Source organism: Brienomyrus brachyistius, chromosome 4 (genome assembly GCF_023856365.1).
Source record: "Brienomyrus brachyistius isolate T26 chromosome 4, BBRACH_0.4, whole genome shotgun sequence".
Lineage (NCBI taxonomy): Eukaryota > Metazoa > Chordata > Actinopteri > Osteoglossiformes > Mormyridae > Brienomyrus > Brienomyrus brachyistius.
In genome coordinates, this window is record NC_064536.1 from 20,428,508 (window position 1) to 20,447,333 (window position 18,826).

At 42.1% G+C, this 18,826-nt stretch overlaps 2 protein-coding genes across 2 annotated transcripts in view; one reads left to right on the top strand and one right to left on the bottom strand.

Moving 5' to 3' along the window:
• The window catches only part of LOC125739635 (E3 ubiquitin/ISG15 ligase TRIM25-like), a 191,458-nt gene extending 186,239 nt beyond the window's left edge, over positions 1-5,219 (top strand). Inside the window, exons 4-7 of the mRNA XM_049009946.1 lie at positions 458-610; positions 3,065-3,197; positions 3,417-3,476; positions 3,979-5,219. Of these exons, the coding sequence (XP_048865903.1) occupies positions 458-610; positions 3,065-3,197; positions 3,417-3,476; positions 3,979-4,490 (858 nt within the window). The 3' untranslated portion in view covers positions 4,491-5,219. The remainder of the gene's footprint in view (positions 1-457; positions 611-3,064; positions 3,198-3,416; positions 3,477-3,978) is intronic.
• LOC125739605 (NACHT, LRR and PYD domains-containing protein 12-like) overlaps positions 1-18,826 on the bottom strand; it is a 728,681-nt gene that overhangs the window by 462,015 nt on the left and 247,840 nt on the right. The window lies entirely within an intron of this gene.

Here is an 18,826-nt window from a genome sequence, read left to right on the forward strand (position 1 = left end):
TTTCAAATGACCTTTAAATAATATTCTTCCTAACAAATGGCAAAGTTTCATACACCAGAATAACAGAAATCAACCCCAAAAAGTCACATATTAAACTGAAATCCAGTGGTGACAACCAACCTGCCCCATACAGCCACCAGTCTCTGCCAAATCCCTGCAGCTGACAGTGTATGAGCTTAATGAGTGATCATTTCCAATCAGTGCTGGCTGGGTTTCAGTACCTGAGGCATCCAGCATGGTGACGCTCCAAACCCCAGCCCTGTGCTGTTTTTATACCTCCTGTCAGCTCACATCTCTATTGTACAGTGAGGCTCTCTGGAGTCTCAAAAGGGGCCAATTGTAATTTACCGTCCTCTGCTCTCTGTGACACCAACAGACCTCAGCACAGTCAACAGTGGAGGTCAGTGAAAGGATCTTCACTGAGATAATAAGCTCCATTGAGAGAAGACGGTCTGAGGTGACAGAGCTGATCAGAGATCAGGAGAAGGCTGCAGTGAATCAGGTTGAAGAATACATGGAGAGACTGGAGCAGGAGATTGATGAACTGAAGAGGAGACACTCTGAGATGGAGCAGCTGTCACGCTTACAGGATCACATCCATTTCCTCCAGGTAACAGAACTTTGACTGGAGATTTGCAAAAATACATCAAAATGTATTTTGATACAAAATACCCGATTTGTAAGTGTATCAAACTGCAAAATACAGCCACCAAGCAAAGTATCAAAATATTCTATATCAGCCTGATCCTTCGGAAACAAACGGACTCAAATGGCCATGTATAAGAGCAACAATTTTTCACAGCTTTACTAGACACAATACAAATGTGTGTGTTTTTTTCTATTAGTTACTGATGTGACTAAAGGGGAATCACCACTTGAGCAGTTCAAAAACTGCTTGTCCTTAGGCTTATATACATTTTCAGAGAAATGTAGTGTGTCCTAACTTGGCAACAACAATCAACTATGTGCACACACACACACACACACACACACACACACACACACACACACACACACACACACACACACACACACACACACACACACATAGACTTGTACTTATATCTTTGTGGAGACTGTCCATTCATTTCTATGAGCAAAACCGTAATCCCAGTAATGACAATCTAACCCCCACCCAGCCCTAACCTTAACCACAAGTAACCAAACAAAATACAAGACTTTTAGCATTTTTAGTTTTTTGATTGCAGGCACAGATTTTTATAAAATTGAATTTCCGCTTGTGGGGACCGAAGAAATGGTCCATACAACGTCAAATTATAAGGTTTTTATCATATTATGGGGACATTTGTTCATTACAATGTAATATGTATCTGGACCACACACACACATACACACACACTGAAACCTTCCCGATAAGATTAACAGAAAAGAAGCTTCCTGTGTATGAGGCAGCCAGACCAAACTATGCTGGACTCCGCCCTCAGCCACGGTAAAGTGATGTGATTGGCTAATGAATGAGTATAATCCAGACCCCATTTATCGGCCCGCTAAAGTAAAAGCATGTTAAAGTAAATCGCGATTTTCATTTATACCCATCACTTTAAAGCAAAAACTCCAGTTAATAAATAAAATTGATGTCTATCAGCTCGTGTGTATGCAAGTAAATAAATCATTATGCAAGTAAAACCGCGAACTCACTGTAAGTAATTTTAATGTGTGCAGTCATGCTGCTCCTTTAGTCACCGAAAAGCGGTCAGTGATATTACTGTTCGATCCAATTATTTGCCGGTGTTCTGAAGAGTTGAGCTACCCATCGAGACGTGCTATCGAGCCTTTCCCTCCGAGTTCCGAGCTGGAGAGAAATAATCGAACGCACCAGGAGGGAAGATGGGGGAAGATGGTGGCGCAGGAGGTAGTGCTCTCATTCGGCAACTGGAGGGTTGCCGGTTCGAGCCCTGGCTCCTCCTGACCCCATCAAAGTGTCCTTGAGCAAGACACTGAACCCCAAATTGCTCCCGGTGAGCAGGTTGGCACCTTGCATGGCAAAAAGGTGGAGGCACGTTTTAAGAAGAAAGGAAATACAGTTTGACTTGTAATGATATGTCAAAAACGTTTTTGGGATATACCTGCTAAATTATCAGATTCAGGACAATCTATGCCGATCTGTGTCACTGTATAACAACACGATATAGGTTATATATAATTTACGATACAGAAACTACATCTATTTCTAAGCGGTGCAATTTAATGAAAAATAACACTGAGAATAACAATCGAAATATCCAGCTCTTTGTCATATCGGGTCTGCGATTTGAATTAGTTCCTATGCCCTGGGCACAGCGACACACCGTGATGCGTTTAACACCTTTACGGATTGACCAGTGCTGTACAGTCAATGTTTTGCATGTGAAGAAGTTCTAACAGAACCTGAAGACTCGTATTGTTCACCAGTCACTATCAACGAGTCAAGTGCGAGTCAAAAAATTAGTTGGAAGTCGAGTCAAAAGTCAGTTTAAGAACGACTCATGTCAGTAACAAACTCGAGTACCCATCTCTGTTCTGAAGTATCTTAAATATATCCCACCTACTCACACGAATACTTAAAGATATGTCATGAATCAAATGAAATAGTAATAATAATCTCAGAAAGATTTTTTCTCATTTGATTGACAAATCTGCTTCCTTTTTGCACCACATATGCAAATAACTCAAAACAATAAAATAAAAAATGGAAAACGACAAACAGAATTTAAGAGCTTCATTCAGCAACATGTTAATAACTAAATAGGCCAGAATGGAGCTCGTAAGTCTTTTGGTTCAACACAAGTGATCACCTGTAGACTCTAGTGACCATTCATTAAATTGTCTGAAAAAAATAATTTTCTGCTTGTGTATTCATAAATGTTTTGCATATATGACATCATCACGCATACATTATGGGGAAGTATTTCTTGTATTTTCAAAATTTAACAATACTGCACATCAAAGTATTTTGGAACAAATAAAATGCATTTTTGTATTTGAAATATGTATTTAAATACATGTATGAGAAATGATGCCCATCTCTGACTGACAATACACATTGTACGTTGTGTGTCTGTAGAGGTTCCAGGGCATTCCTGTCGTCCCTGAAGTACTGATTGGACGCAGATTCTCTTCTTTTCTACCCTGCTATTTTTGGAAGGCAAGGAAAGTGGTTTCAGATATGAAGGACCAACTGGAAAATTCTTGTACAGGTTAGTAAATAAAGTAAATACATTTTGCAGCCTGTTCACGTCAGATACAGATACAGAGAGAGTATGCAGTACAGCCTTATTTGCAGTTTGTTAAAATGTCTGTTATTGTTCTTCATAAGGATAATACCCTACTGCTGGTGTCTCCACAGTGAGTGAAGTCCATCTCCCACAAGTAAATTCCTTTTACTCACATCCCTGTTTCTCTCTGTCTCCTTCTAGATACTAAAGACACCCTCCTACCACCATTAGTGCCCAGGACCAGAGCAGAATTCTTACAATGTGAGTCTGTTCACACACTCGCTTCTCTCCCTGTATGAGGTGGAGTGTGTTATATTGTGTTTTATTGTGTTTTATTGTCTTTCATCTTCTTCTGCTAGAGGAGCTTCTCTTTCTCTCTCCCGCTGCCTCCTGGTCTTTCACACATACATGAGCTGGTTATGTGAGGAGCCTTTGAATCTGTTTGCAGTGCATTTTGTTTATCATATTGTTTTCTGAGGTAACAGTATGGAGAATATTTCCACATAAAAGTAAACAGGTAAACATTTATTACAGGAATTTTCAGTGATGACATAAACAAATATAGCCTTCTAAATTAGACTTTCCAAAAATCAAACACATTAAAATCTTTATATAAAATTAAAACAATTTAAATAACAAATAAATGAACTCTAAGTGATTAAACTCAAAACAATAAAAATGATTTTTAAAAAGTGCACACTCTTGTTTAATATAAGGGGTGAATGAGACCGAACCATCACCTCCTGATCTTCTCCTCCATCAGATTCCTGTTGGCTCACTCTGGACCACAACACAGCAAACAGACACCTCCGTCTGTCTGAAGATAACAGAATGGTGACATGGAAGAGAGAGACACAGTCACATCCTGATCACGAGGAGAGGTTTGACTTATCCTGCCAAGTGCTGTGTAGGGAGAGTCTGACTGGGCGCTGCTACTGGGAGGTTGAGTGGAGCGGGACTGTGGTTGGTATAGCTGTCGCATACAAAGGGATCAACAGGAAAGTAGCAGGTGTGGCCAGTAGACTTGGATACAATGACAAGTCCTGGTGTTTGTCCTGCTCAGCCTTCAGTTACTCATTCTGGCACAATACTGTGCAGACTGCAGTATCTGGCCCCCCCTCCTCCAGGATAGGAGTGTACCTGGATCACGGGGCAGGGAATCTGTCCTTCTACAGCGTCTCTGACACAGTGACCCTCCTGCACAGGGTCCAGACCACGTTCACTGAGCCCGTCTATCCTGGGGTTGTTCTTTACAACAGTGAAGCCAGATTGTGATGACTTTCTTATTAGACTATTAAATGTATCTCAAAAAAATAATTGATACTGGAAACCATGACAACGGTTTGTGACCTGTGTGCTGTGAACAGCCAGTCACATCATCACACACTGTGGACAAGTTACAGACACCAGTTTATCTTGAGGACAGCCATACAGACAGAGGCAGAGAATGCAAACTCCACACACACACAGACTGGGGTGGGAGTCGAACCCACAAACCGGGGGGTGTGAAGCCACTGTGCAGCAAACTAAAACACCAAGTCACCCTATCTACACACATTTTTTTTTTTCCCCAGGCACAGAGTCCAGACCACATATACTGAGATTCTCTATCCTGGATTTTCATTAAATTATTACACTAGACCAGGGGTCTCCAACTTCGGTCCTGGAGGGCTACCGTCTAGTAGGTTTTCTATCCTACCTGGCTTCTGATGAGCCACACCTGTTATCAGGTAAATACCAGGAACAGGTGTGACACAGGTTCCTAATACTGCATAGCTTGCCATATGTTTATAGGTTAATAGGAACTCCAGTTAAACTGGGCAATACAAATGAACAGCTAAGTATCATCAGATCCCAGCAAAAAGCAACAAATCTCTTTAAACTTGGTGTATGTAATATTTCTACGTAGTAAAAGTCAAGTCATTTCTGTTTATATTGCACTGTTAAAAACAACAGTGATTGATTTGATGAAAGTGCTTTACAACAATAAAATCGATATGCATAAAAAGCGAGCGGAAAAAGCAACTTGCATAAAACATAAACAAAACAAAGTAAAACGGACATTACAGTTACAAAAAATGTAATGAAACACACAGCACATTTGTCTAAAATGTCTCAGCAAATTAATGAGTTTTTAGCTTCGACTCAAAATATTCAATAATGGGGGCAGATCGGACTCATTCTAGTTACCAAAGACACCGTCCTACCAGTATTAGTGCCCAGGACCAGATCAGAATTCTTACCATGTGAGTCTGTTCACACACACACTTCTCTCTCCCTGTATGAGGTGGAGTGTGTTTTATTGTGTTTTATTGTATTTTGTTTTCTTCTGCTAGTGGAGCTTCTCTTTCTCTCTCCTGCTGCCTCCTGGTCTTTCACATTTATAGGGGATTCCAGTCCATCACCGTATAATAAAAAACAGCTAGTTATGGCCCAATCTTGCTTGATATAAGACTTTAGCTGCTCAGCAGTCCATGGCCATCATTGTCTGATTCTCCTCTTCGTGATGCATCATACATTTCCAGTAGGAGACAGATCTGGACTGCAGGCAGGCCAGTCAAGCCCACGTACTCTGTGTCCATGAAGCCACACTGTCATACATGTGCATAGTGAGGTCTGGCATTGTCTTGCTGAAATATCCATGGACTTCCTGGGAAAGGAATATGCTTTGGTGGCAGCATATGTCTCTCTGAAATCCCAATGTACACCTTAAGATCAATGGTACAGCACCTTCACATACAGGCAAACTATCCGTGCCATGGTCACTGATGCACCCCCCATACCATGACAGATGCTGGCTTTGTCTTTGGCATGGAGATCTCAACGTTATTGTTTCCCGAAAACAAGCAGAAACGTGGACTCATCTGACCACAGTACGTCTCCACTGTGTGTCGGTTCATCTCACGTGAACTTGGGCCCAGAGAACTCAGCATTTTTTCTTACAGGACTGATGACTTCCTCCTTGAAAGAACAAAAAGGTTTCAGCAAGCGTTTATATCAATAAAATATGCGTATGAATGTTTTAAACAGGTGTGTTTTTATTAGTTATAAAAAAAGTTCATATTTAGCTACGCAGTATAATGGACATGTTTTATTAGATAATGGATATTTAGCTCAACAGTTTCATGTTTTATGCCTTATAACAGTATATTTAGCTGAATAACAACGGTTTCATTGACTTTAGAGAAATTGACTTTGATAAATTACCTTTTTAAAGATCCTGTTTCTTTTTTCCTTCAGCTTTCTTTTGTTCAAATGGGAGATGTCTGAGTGGAGCGTGTTTTACTGTGTTTTATTTTCTTCTGCATGTGAAGCTTCTCTTTCTCTCTCCTGCTGCCTCCTGGTCTTTCACATTTATCTCAGGAGCCTTTGAATCTGTTTACAGTGTGACTGCTGATGTATGATATTATTTTGCTCGTCATGTTGCTCACTCAGGCATCCATGTTGAGAATATGACCACATAAAAATAAACAGGAATGATATGAACAAATTTCTCTAAAATATTTTTCCAAAAGTGTAACAAATGCTACATATGCACATAAGATGAAACATGGAAAATTAAATGACAGAAATTAGTCATATATTTCAAAGCCTTAAAAAATACCCAAAAAAGTGTTCACTCTTACTTAATATAAGGAGTGAATAAAGCCAGATTCATACTGTTACTGTCTGCGCACAGTGACAATGACTTTAGTGCATCAGTTGACTGCACATTGCAGTGAGTTGTTACCCTGCTGGTCTGTTGGAATATCACTGCTGTACTCATGGACCAGTTACAACAGTCTGCCTACACAGACAAACGTAATATGTATGTAGAAGTCTGTGCACAGTATGAAATCGGCTTAAAACCATCTGTTCTCCTCCATCAGATTCCTGTCGGCTCACTCTGGACCCCAACACAGCAAACAGACACCTCCACCTGTCTGAGTGGAACAGAGTGGTGACATGGAAGAGAGAGATACAGTCATATCCTCATCACCAGGAGAGGTTTGACTCATGGCACCAAGTGCTGTGTACAGAGGGTCTGACTGGGCGATGGGGAGGTTTAGTTGAACAGGGAATGGGTTGGTATAGCCGTCACATATAAAGGGATCAGCAGGAAAGGGGGGGTGACAACAGCAGGCTTGGATACAATGACAAGTCCTGGCGTTTGTACTGTGATCCCTCTGGTACAATAATGATGACACTATCATATCTGCCCCCCCTCCTCCAGAATAGGAGTGTACCTGGATCATGGGGCAGGAACTCTGTCCTTCTACAGTGTGATGTTTGTTATCCATTCCACTAGGTGGCAATGTGCCACCATTGCTGCAGTGAATACCAGTATGTAAAAAAAACCTTGAACAAAGAGATGGAGTCCCACACTGTGAAGACGTGTTTATACATGTTTGTGGAGGCGGTTATCTAAAGTTCCCCCGATATAACATACAGCGTCTCTGACACAGTGACCCTCCTGCACAGGGTCCAGACCACATTCACTGAGCCCCTCTATCCTGGGTTTTATTTCTATGACAGTACAATCACACTGTGCTGCCAAGGTTAACAGTGTGTTATCCCAGAAATAATTAACTAAATGACTAATACTACAAAACCTGGCTACTGGCTATGAACAGTTAACCCTAAAACCGTGCCGTCTGGGATTATAATGACAGAAGCAGGTATTGATTCCAGAGGATCAGTGCACAGATCAAGCCAAGATGTGTCCTCTGGTGCTGGGGACACCCTGGGTGGGATTCCAGTCCATCAGAGAGCAAGTTGATGACACAAAGTGCTGTAAAAATCAGAAAAGCAAAAGCGGGAAACACACACAACAGCATGACCATAGACAGCTCAGATATTGAACTAAAAGCCGAAGAATAAAACTGGGTTCTTAACTGAGCTTTACACGTGGACAGTGTTGGCGCCTGTCGAATATGCAGGCAAATTGTTCGACAGTGTTGGGCCTGCAACTGCGAAGGCATGATTTCCCCTAAGCTTCAGTCTAAATTTTGAGATCACTAAGAGGCGTTGGTCTACCGATCTCACAGTCCTATGTGGAACATACAGATTTAAAAGCTCTGACATATAGGTGGAGGCAAGGCCATTAAGGGATTTATAAAGAAATGTTTGTATTTTAAATTCAATCCTCAAACGCACCAGTAACCAGTGCAGTGCAGTAAGTATCGGGAAATGCGATCCTGCTTCTGCTTTCCCGTTAGCAGCCATGCTGCTGCATTTTGGACCAATTGTAGGTGAGAGATAGAGGCCTCACTGATTCCAGCGTGAACAGAATTACCATAATCCAGACAAGAGGGAATAAATGCATGTCATCAAAGCTCAGGAAGGGCTTGATCTTTGTCAAGAGCTCTTCTAACCCATGAAGTTACTTCTTTTTCAAGTTTGAAATCACTGTCCATAATGAGCCCTGGGTGTTTTACAAAGGGCCTGATGTGAGGTTCCAAAGGGCCTCAGTCTGCATTATGAGTATCATGTTTAATAGGCGACAAAAATCATCCATCCATCCATCCATTTTCCAAACCGCTTATCCTACTGGGTCGCGATGGGTCCGGAGCCTATCCCGGAAGCAATGGGCATGAGGCAGGGAACAACCCAGGATGGGGGGGCCAGCCCATCGCAGGGCAGAAAAAAACACAACCTCAGTTTTTATTTTAATTTAAATTTAAAAAGTTTAGCGCCATACGTCTCTTAACATCGTCAAGACACACCAACAATGTTGTTAGTGAGTTTGAGTTCTTCCATTTTAACGGCCAATAGATCTGGGTATCATCTGCAAAAAAACTAAATGAAATTCCATATTTCCTAAATCAATTCTAAGGGATGCATGTACACAGAGAAAAGAATATATGCTAAAACCTATTTTGACTGACAAGCTTCTGTCAGCCAAATTCAAGATTCAAGAACTTTATTGTCATTCCACACATGTTCACACATACTGTGGAGCGAAATTAAGTACTCAGGTCATGGATAAGCCACAGAGCTAGTCACACACACTTTTAAACATAAAGATAAAAATGTAATATAAAGGTATTGGAGTATAAAGTATGGAGTATAAGTTAGCAGTATGTACAGCATCCAATACATTTACGGGCATAATGACTCTCTACCTTCTGGGCATATGCAGCCTTTGCCCTCTATATGCCCACCATCAGGTCCCTCCTGGCCGCTCTCAGCACATCTGTGTCGCCGGACCTGAATGCCACATTCCTGGCTTTTAGCAGAGAACGAATCTGCCTAACATAGACATGACAAGAAGGGGACAGTCGTGGAATCTCCACCCCTGATATCCATGAGTTCGACTGAACTTAAGTCAGGCGCTTGTTCGTGCGAGAAACAGAAATACTAGTTAAATCCGGTTTAATTCCGGGAGCAGGAGAAGCCGCTGCACCGTGACACGCCGCTATCTTATTAGGATGTAAACCATTCTAGGACCAATCCCGTCATTCCTACAGCATGCTCCAGGTGTGAAAATTAGATACTATGATCAACCATATCAAATGCAGCAGTGAGATATAAGAGAATAAGTACAGCCAGGTCCCCCGCATCTGTAATCAGCATTAAGTCATTAAGTAATAAGCATTAATAAACAAAAAACAAAAAAAATTGAGGCCACACTCAGTACTATGAAGTGAATTAAAAGAAGACCAGAGTGGCTTTAAATGATGCCTTTCTAGAAAAGATTGCAACTCAATCAGCACAAGTTTCTCTAATTTTTATGAAAGAAAAGGGAGCTCAGTGATTGGTCTATAGTTTGAGTAGACTGAGGTGTCCGTACTTGGTTTTAAATAAACAGCTGGACTGTCGCCTGTTTAAATTGAATAGTAATTAAATGGTACAGCTGTGATGGGCTGAACCCCCATCCTGCGTTGTTCCCTGCCTCGTGCCCATTGCTGCCGGGATAGGCTCCGGACCCCCCCCCCCCCTCCCGCATCCCAGGTGGATAAGCGGTTTGGAAAATGGATGGATGGATAAAGGGTACAGTGCCACTAGTCATACCACTATTACAATGGATAGGAGGAATGATCCAAGTGTATCGATAGTGTCCTTAAAAAGCCGAGGGGGCAGAGGATCAGTGGGACCTGCTGGGAGTCTTGTCTAGCCAATGATTTCCTTGAGCTGATTCAACGACACAGGCTCAAACTGACTGAAGACAGCAGAGCAAGAGACTGGAATTGATGGATTTTGAGAAGGTGGCTTTAATCCTTGCAACCTTCTTCATAAAGAAGTTTCAAAAATTCTCACAGGTGTCTAAGGAAGCTTCAGGACGCACGGGATCAGGGGCACTAATGAGATTGTTAATAACAGAAAACAGCTCCAGTGTAATTTGGATTTTTCCTTGCAATGTTTGAAAGGTATTTCGTCTTCTTAGCTTTAACAGAACTTTGATAATAGTACCAGCTTTCTTTCAAAATATATAGAGACACTTGCAAGCTGTCTTTCCTCCACTTGTGCTTCTGCCTTCCTATGATATTGTTTAGAAGCTCAAGAAACATTCAGCCACAGCTTCGATTTTGTCTTAGAAGGACGAACTTTAAGAGGGGCAATGACATCCAAAATATCTAGGCAAGTAGAGTTACCACGTATCGCAGGCATGGAGCAGGGAAACAGGATCAGGAGTGTAGGGAGCTGGGGGAACATGAGGTTTATTCAGGGTATGACACAGTACCACTGGGGAAATATTCACAGAAACGCATGTAAATACACAACAGCAGTTAACAAAACTAGAAACAGCTGATAACAAGGTAAATGAAGGCCGTGGCACACCGGAGGATCGGAACGATCAGGGCATGACCGGAGTACAAAAGTGAAGTTATTTCCTCTGTATCGGTACAGTGAATAAGCCCTGAACACAGCCCAACAGCATCTTCGTATAAAAAAACTTAACAAAATGGAAATTAATTTACTCAGTGTTTTTTGGAAAAGGTACTGATGGTGTAGGTTGTACACAGAAGTATAAATCAGCCTTTAGTCTGAGTGACCAGTAGGCAGAGCAGACTGAGGCATTTAATTACCTGGGCACAGTTATGGACGCCTGCATGTCATTCCCCCAACATGCTGACCTTGTGTTTTAAATGGCCCAACAGCTCCTGCACCTTCCACACAGGCTCATGAGGTTTAATGTTAGTAAGAGAGATTTAACTCTGCTCACTTATTGGATCTGATCTCACCTTAATATCATATGCTGGTAAATCTCTCTTACAGTCAAACCTACATCAGTCTTTCTCAGGTTGTTAATCAGGCCAGATAACAGGGTCAGCTCAGCCTTCACTGCTGGAGTCGTTCTCTCGGTCAGTCTCTAGGAAAGCCTGCCTTTGATTGGCAGAACTATGTCAGACAGAGAGATGACAAGCCATCGTATTATTCAATGAACTGGAATAAATGGCAGCACAGCACCCTGTGCAGTCTGTCATAGAGCAAGTCAGTATGAACAGCCGTCCAGGCTTCTCTCCCTGTGAACATTAGACACGTATATGTGTGCAGGTCTGGGCTGGGAGCTTCCAGTGTGCAGGATTAGCAAACGATTTCTGAATGTTCACTAAAGAAATATCAGTCATCCTTGTGAAGCTCGTTTAGTTTAGACTGATTTATCTATGACTTTGTGTTTCTGTCACTTTCGCCCCATTCAGACATGCACTGTCACCCAGACTTTTCTGTACATGTGAACACAAATGTCTGAATCAGTCGTACCGGATGGTAAAAGGAGTTTATCCTGCTAGCTACTTAGTATAAAGTCGGGGTAATTTCTGATTAACCCCCATGTGTGAAGGGAGCAGGAAATTCTCCAGTATAGGATCACAGACACACACACACACACACACACACACACATAGCACATATATGACAGGGCTGAGATTCCAGGTTGCCTGAGACAAGGCCTAGCCTGGTATGAGAGGTACTCGTTGGCCAAAGGGGGGTTAGTGACCACCCCTCCCCCCACACACACACACACACACACACACACACACACATACAACAAGGGAGGCCAGCATTCCAGCTTTTATGGCCCAAATATTTAGGGAACTACGGGCAGTAGAAGGGTAGGGGTCCCTCAACTTGGCACGCAACCCCCCCCCCCCTTTCCATCCTGTCCTACAAACCACAGACTCACCAAACACCCAGAAGAAAGTTCTCTTTTAAGTTTGGCCTGTATATACCCTGTATGTAGGTTTACTTATTATTGCTAGTCTCAGTATCCATATAGGTTATGTCTGTCTGTGTCCTTAGACAGTCTTAGTGTTTTGTGTGCCGCCCTTATAACTGTGTTACACAGAGTATCACCTATCTTACCCTTCTCACTTGAACCATTATATAAATATGGATAAATATATATGTACAGCTACCCCTGCATACAAGCTCTCATGGTTAAATCAGAGGAATCGTGAAAATTAAATAATGTAAATAATGTCACCAGGTATCTCAGTGGGTCTCCTAACTATCAGAGGTTTTTTCTTTCTTTATTTAACAGCCCCCCCCCACTTTACATTCCTCTGTTGGCTCTTATTTGATCTTTATGGTCCGTTAGCACTTATTTGTCTTGTACTATTCTGTGTTAAAAGACTGAATCAAGGTATATATTATCAATCCTGGAAAGCAGATCATTCCATTAATTTGTGTTTGTTATTTGTAAAGTCAATGTCTGTCTTACGTTAGTACAGTATTAGGTAGAAATAAATACATGCCTTTTATACAACTTCAGCCTCCGTTCATTGAGTCCTACTATAGTCACTGACTGTGCAATCTGGCTCCTAAGCTCCGAAACCTCAAATCGCCTGAAATATCACGACACTCTCTCTCAACGGCCGTGAGAGCAGCTTCCCTACTAGTCGTTTACATTACCTGGTGATGTAGCTCGGTGGACGAACATTCTAACCCAGGTTACTAAGCTATACTGATAATTATTGAATCCCATTTAAGTCTTACATTAACAGACTCACAGGGATTCTGCAATTGAGTTTGAAGGAACAAACTATTCAGTGTAACAATTAGTTGATAATCATCATTAAATAATATTTTATTAAAATGTAATTAATTTCCCTACATATTGGTGGAGACATTAAAATTTACTTGAGCTAATTTTTCCTACCCTAGAGAATTTACAGTGAGTCAGTGGGAGTGTGGATGATATTTCTATCATGTGACAGGCATGAAAACGGAAGAATACAAACATTACAGAGGGTGAAGAACAAGGGGCATTTTCACACGTGCGCCCCCCAGCCTGCTGCTGCCTGAGGAGCTGGGGGTCGTCGCCCCGCCCTGCAATATGCTGCCGAGGCAGGGAACAACCCAGTATGGGGGGCAGCCCATCGCAAAGTGCAGCCGTCTTTGATTCTTGGGAAAAAAAAGATGTTTTCCACCTGCAGTACATAGGTCATCCACCAGAGGGCAGAATACAGGTATAGGATTATATACAGCGGGTTTTTGAGGAAAGCGGTAATCCTATTACTGACGTAGAGGTCTTAGAAATATTGGTATCAAATATGATACATGTGGCGTTATAGTGTTAATTACTTGTGCAGTTATTTACTTAGTTGTAAGGACTTAGTTCGGCTTTTAATGACTCTTTTCCCGTGTTTTAAAAATGGTCAGAGACGCCGTTTGCTAATTAGTTTGTCGATTGTCAGGTGTAGCAGTTCACAGGTTTAGTTGGGAATTTTTTTTTCTTCTTTGTTGTATTTTGATCATGTATTCTAACGTGTATTACTGATTTATAACTTTTGTTTTTAACTCTACGGATATTTTTTGCTTTCGCTGTTATGTCTCCTGTCTCCTTTTACATGGTTATTATATATGCTGATTTAATTTGATCGTGTTAGTGAAATTACAGTAAAGTGTATTTGTTTAATTATTTTACATGTTTTACGTTACTCACTTACCTCACTTATGCTTTGAGCAGCGCTGAACCAGGACATTAATATGATAGAATATGAAGCTTTTATTGTGAATGTACAGGCAGAAAATACAATATACAGACAGAAATATATAATATGTACATATATAGGGTAGAGAAAAGCCCCCCCACCCATCAGGATTACATTTCATTACATTTTATTTTATTCAGAATCAGAATTCACTCTATTGGTACGACTGCATTTACTATGAATTTGTTCTGGCTTTATTGGTGCATTAACAGACAACATAGAACAAAAGTCAGACAAAAACAGTAATTTTGCATGAGTTTGGCAAACTGAACAAACATTCATTTATTTCTGTCTAACATACGTCACACTTCAGAGTAAAAAGGGTTATACTGGTTATAAAGCAGAGATTTTACCTTTTTGCCGCGGAGAAGCAGCGACATGTGACACTCTGATAAGGTAAAAATGATTCCTCCAGCACACAGTGAGCTATCCCAGCATGCACAGCGACACGGGGGAGTTATAATAAACCCAAAACCCTGGATAGAGGGGTTCAGTGAATGAGGAGGTGAAGCTGTACAGGAGGGTCAGTCCATCAGAGGAGACTCTGTAGAAGGACAGAGTACCAGCCGCCTGGTCCAGATACACTCCTACTCTGCGGGAGTCTGAGGGCTTTATGGGTATGAGAGTCTGTTTATTATTGTGCCAGACAGAGTAACTGTGAGGAGAGCAGATCAGTATCCATGACTTGTCATTGTATCCAAGCCGACAGTCAACACTCCATCCTTTCCTCCCGATTCCTTTATAAGTCACTCCTATCCGGGCTCCATATCCACTCCACTCAGCCTCCCAGTAACAGCGACCAGTCAGACTCTCTCTACACAGAACTTGGCGCCACCAGTCAAATCTCTCTGGATGATCAGGATATGGCTGCTCTGCCCCCAGTGTCACCTTCCTGTTCCCCTCTGACAGAGACAGGAATCTGTGTGCTGTGTTGGGGTCCAGCGTCAGCTGGCAGGAGTCTGTAGGCAAGAGGAAGAGCGATTAATCCCATGACGAAGCCCAGCATCTCCATCATTATCACTGTCACACCTCACACACTCACTAACACAGAACTCGCTCCAATACACACATTTTATTCCCAATATACTCATGTAGCCACCCGAGTCTGCGGCGCTCCGGCTGCCCCCTGCGCTGTGAGACACGCCGCGCTGAGAGACTCGCTGGGGACCCAACTGCACTTTAGCCTGCGCTCTATTATTCTGTACGATGCATAAAATATACAAATGAAGCAGAAATTCAAGTATGTGAAATACCTCAGGAAATGTCGGACGGCGCGCGACGCGGCGGGAAGACGCGCCGAAATGCTGCGCGTGCTAAATTAATAGCCTTAATTACAGGTACATAAAATTATAAACAGCATTAATAAAACATGTTAAACATGAAATTGTACCACAAAATGTACCACTAGAAGTTAGTTTGTCTTAACTTCAAAATAAGAACTTCCTTCAAACTCCTTCGGACACATATCCCCCTCCAGCAGCGTGCACCGCCGACTAGTGATGTGTCGGTCGCGAACGAGCTCAAAAGATCTGGATCCGGACCGAGAGCCATTTTTATCAAACAAAACGTCTCCGCGGCTCTGACTGTGACTGAAGTTTGTGTTAATGGCGTGTGAGCCGCGCGACCGATCACGTGATGACTCAAAGGGCTGGGGGGGGGGGGGGAGTGGCGGCGGCGATGCACTTGCTGACGGTGTACAGGTACAGAGCACGAGGGAGGGAGAGGAGGAGAGAAAGAGGGAGTGTGGTGCGCGAATAATACGCAAGATGAGTGATAGTCGGACACGCGAAGCGGCATTTGGATGCATTTTAATATCTATGATAACTTAAAGGCAGATGAACAGTTTGCAAGATGAAGCTGTCATTTCGAGCAGGATCCACAAACAACCTTCACAGACACTTAGGAACTGCGCATCCAACACTTCAGATGGAAGGAAAAAGACAGGCTAGCGTGCCTGCTACTGCCAGAAGGCGGATCAGCCCGTCTAAGCTGAGGCTCTTAGCCTTTCTGCGCCAAAGGAAATGTTAAAATATTACACTGTTAGAAAGGTGGTAGATAGTTGTTATAGTGGATAGAACCTAAAACTGTTGGATGCTGGTGTTTTGCACGTTGTAATTTATTTATTATTTTTTAATTGTGATTTGTTATTTATGTTATTTGACTGTAATTAATAGATCAAGGACAAAAACAGATTTTCCACTTATATAATGTTCAATATCTTTTTATACCAAACATAATGTAAAATCATGGTATTGAGGAAATTATAAGGTTTAGTACACATATCAATCATGGGTCAAAACAGAGCTGAATCTGGCTGAAGCAGAAGTAATAAAATGAAGAGTCATTTGGGAGCCGGAAGAGCCGACTCTACTTGGTGAGCTGAGCCAAATGATCCGACTCACTAAAAAGAGCCGAAATTCCCATCACTAGTGCAGATTGAGGTGATGTTCGGTGTCACAGCCAGTTTGGGGAGATTACGGGTGCTGACTTAGGACAATACTAACAAATCTCAAAACAGTACTACTACAGTAGTTCCCAGACTCCCATAGTTATTTAAGAAAGTAGTCATATTTAAGCCCAAAAAATGAAAAGAAAAAAAGCAGACACACATCACAATAATTGTGTGAATGTTTTCATAAAGTAGTATTGACAGTGTTAAGAATGAAAACATGCAAACAAACTTACATTTATGGATCCCTGGTCTGGTCCTGCACTCTCCACTGTGGTCCACACTATAGCAGAAGCAGAATGACATAGTACTGCTGTATCCATTTATTTAATTGTTGTATTTTCTCCACATACACAAGTCTATAGCAGGACAGACACACATTCTGTACTCACTTCAGTTTCTTCAGTTTACAGCTGGGATCCTCCAGTAGAGCAGAGAGCAGCTTCACTCCTAAGTCTCCTGGGTGATTGTAGCTCAGGTCCAGCTCTCTCAGGTGTGAGGGGTTTGACCTCAGAGCTGAAGCCAGGGAAGAACAGCCTTCTTCTGTGACTCTACAGCCTGACAACCTGCAGAGAGACAGGCAATATCTCTCCAATAAATAAAAACACCTCATCACTATGAGTATTACTTTTAAGTAAATGTGACAACTTCAATAAAGCTTTCAGCAATTACATATTATAGTGTGGAATACGCAGTAATATTGACCTCAGTATCTCCAGTGTACAGTGTGAATCCCCCAGTCCAGCAGACAGCAGCTTCACCCCTGAATCCTGCAGCTCATTGTCACTCAGGTCCAGCTCTCTCAGCTGAGAGGAGTTTGATCTGAGAGCTGAAGCCAACACTTCACAGCATGTCTCTGTGAGTCTACAGTTGTCCAGCCTGGAAAAGGAAACATGTTAAGATATAAATACATACACCACACACAGAAATATCAAATAAAATATCAAAATAAACATTTTAAGTACAATAACACATGTAGCATACAGCTGTTATTTGTCCTAGTCAGAAACATAAATAGTTTTTACTTGACACTCCCCAGCCGAGACAAACCTGCTGTTTAATGACCTTACAGGGTGAGTTACCCTGAGACTCTGTAATATATGCATAAGTATCTTTATAAAGCTCTGAGCAGCGCTGGGGCTCAGTGATCAGCACTACAGCCGACCCAGGGGTTCTAGGGTTTTGGGTTCAGTTCCTGCCTGGGATATGTGTAAGTGTACATGTTTATGTGGGATTTCAATGTCCATCCATCCATCTATCAATCCATTTTCCAAACCGCTTATCCTACTGGGTCGCGGGGGGTCCGGAGCCTATCCCGGAAGCAATGGGCATGAGGCAGGGAACAACCCAGGACGGAGGACCAGCCCATCGCAGGGCACATTCACACACCATTCACTCACACATGCACACCTATGGGCAATTTAGTAACTCCAATTAGCCTCAGTATGTTTTTGGGCTGTGGTGGGGGAAATCGGAGTACCCGGAGGAAACCCCACGACGACACGGGGAGAACATGCAAACTCCACACACATGTAACCCAGGCGGAAACTCGAACCCAAGTCCCAGAGGTGTGAGGCAACAGTGCTAACAACTGCACCACCATGCCGCCCCCGATTTCAATGTCAAGAAGGGCTTAAGTTATTTTAATTACATTTTTATATGACTTTTGAATTGCTGAAACCATGACTGAAATCTTTATTTTCTGTTTTGCTGTAACTGAGAACCTGTTAAATTTCCAAAACACTAATCAGACAATTATCAATCCTGTCAGATAGGGATGAAATAGTGATGCTTTATTCATCCCCCTGGTAAAATAGTGCTGTCGCCTCTCTGAAATTGCTCTCTCTGACACATACATACAGGTCAGAGTGCAGGATTGGCCACCATCCAGCCCCCTGAATCTGGGGGGTAAGGGCCTTGCTCAAGGGCCCAAAACCAGCATCACTCTGCCGGCCAGGTATTTAAACCAGTGACCTTCTGTCCATAGACACAGAGTCCAAACCCACTGAACCACACACCACATCAAGAATGTTAAAAAATGTACATATCCTGTAGTATCCAGAATGAAAAAGAATTTCTAGGTGTCCATATAAATACACTCTAATTGTTGTGATGATATAAAAAAGCAGTATCATGAATAACATCTGTACTTCTTTAGCAACAGACGTATGTAAGGACACTTACATAGCTGTCCTAGATTTCTTGATCACAGGCAGCAGCCTCTGAAGACCTTCATCTGATCTGAT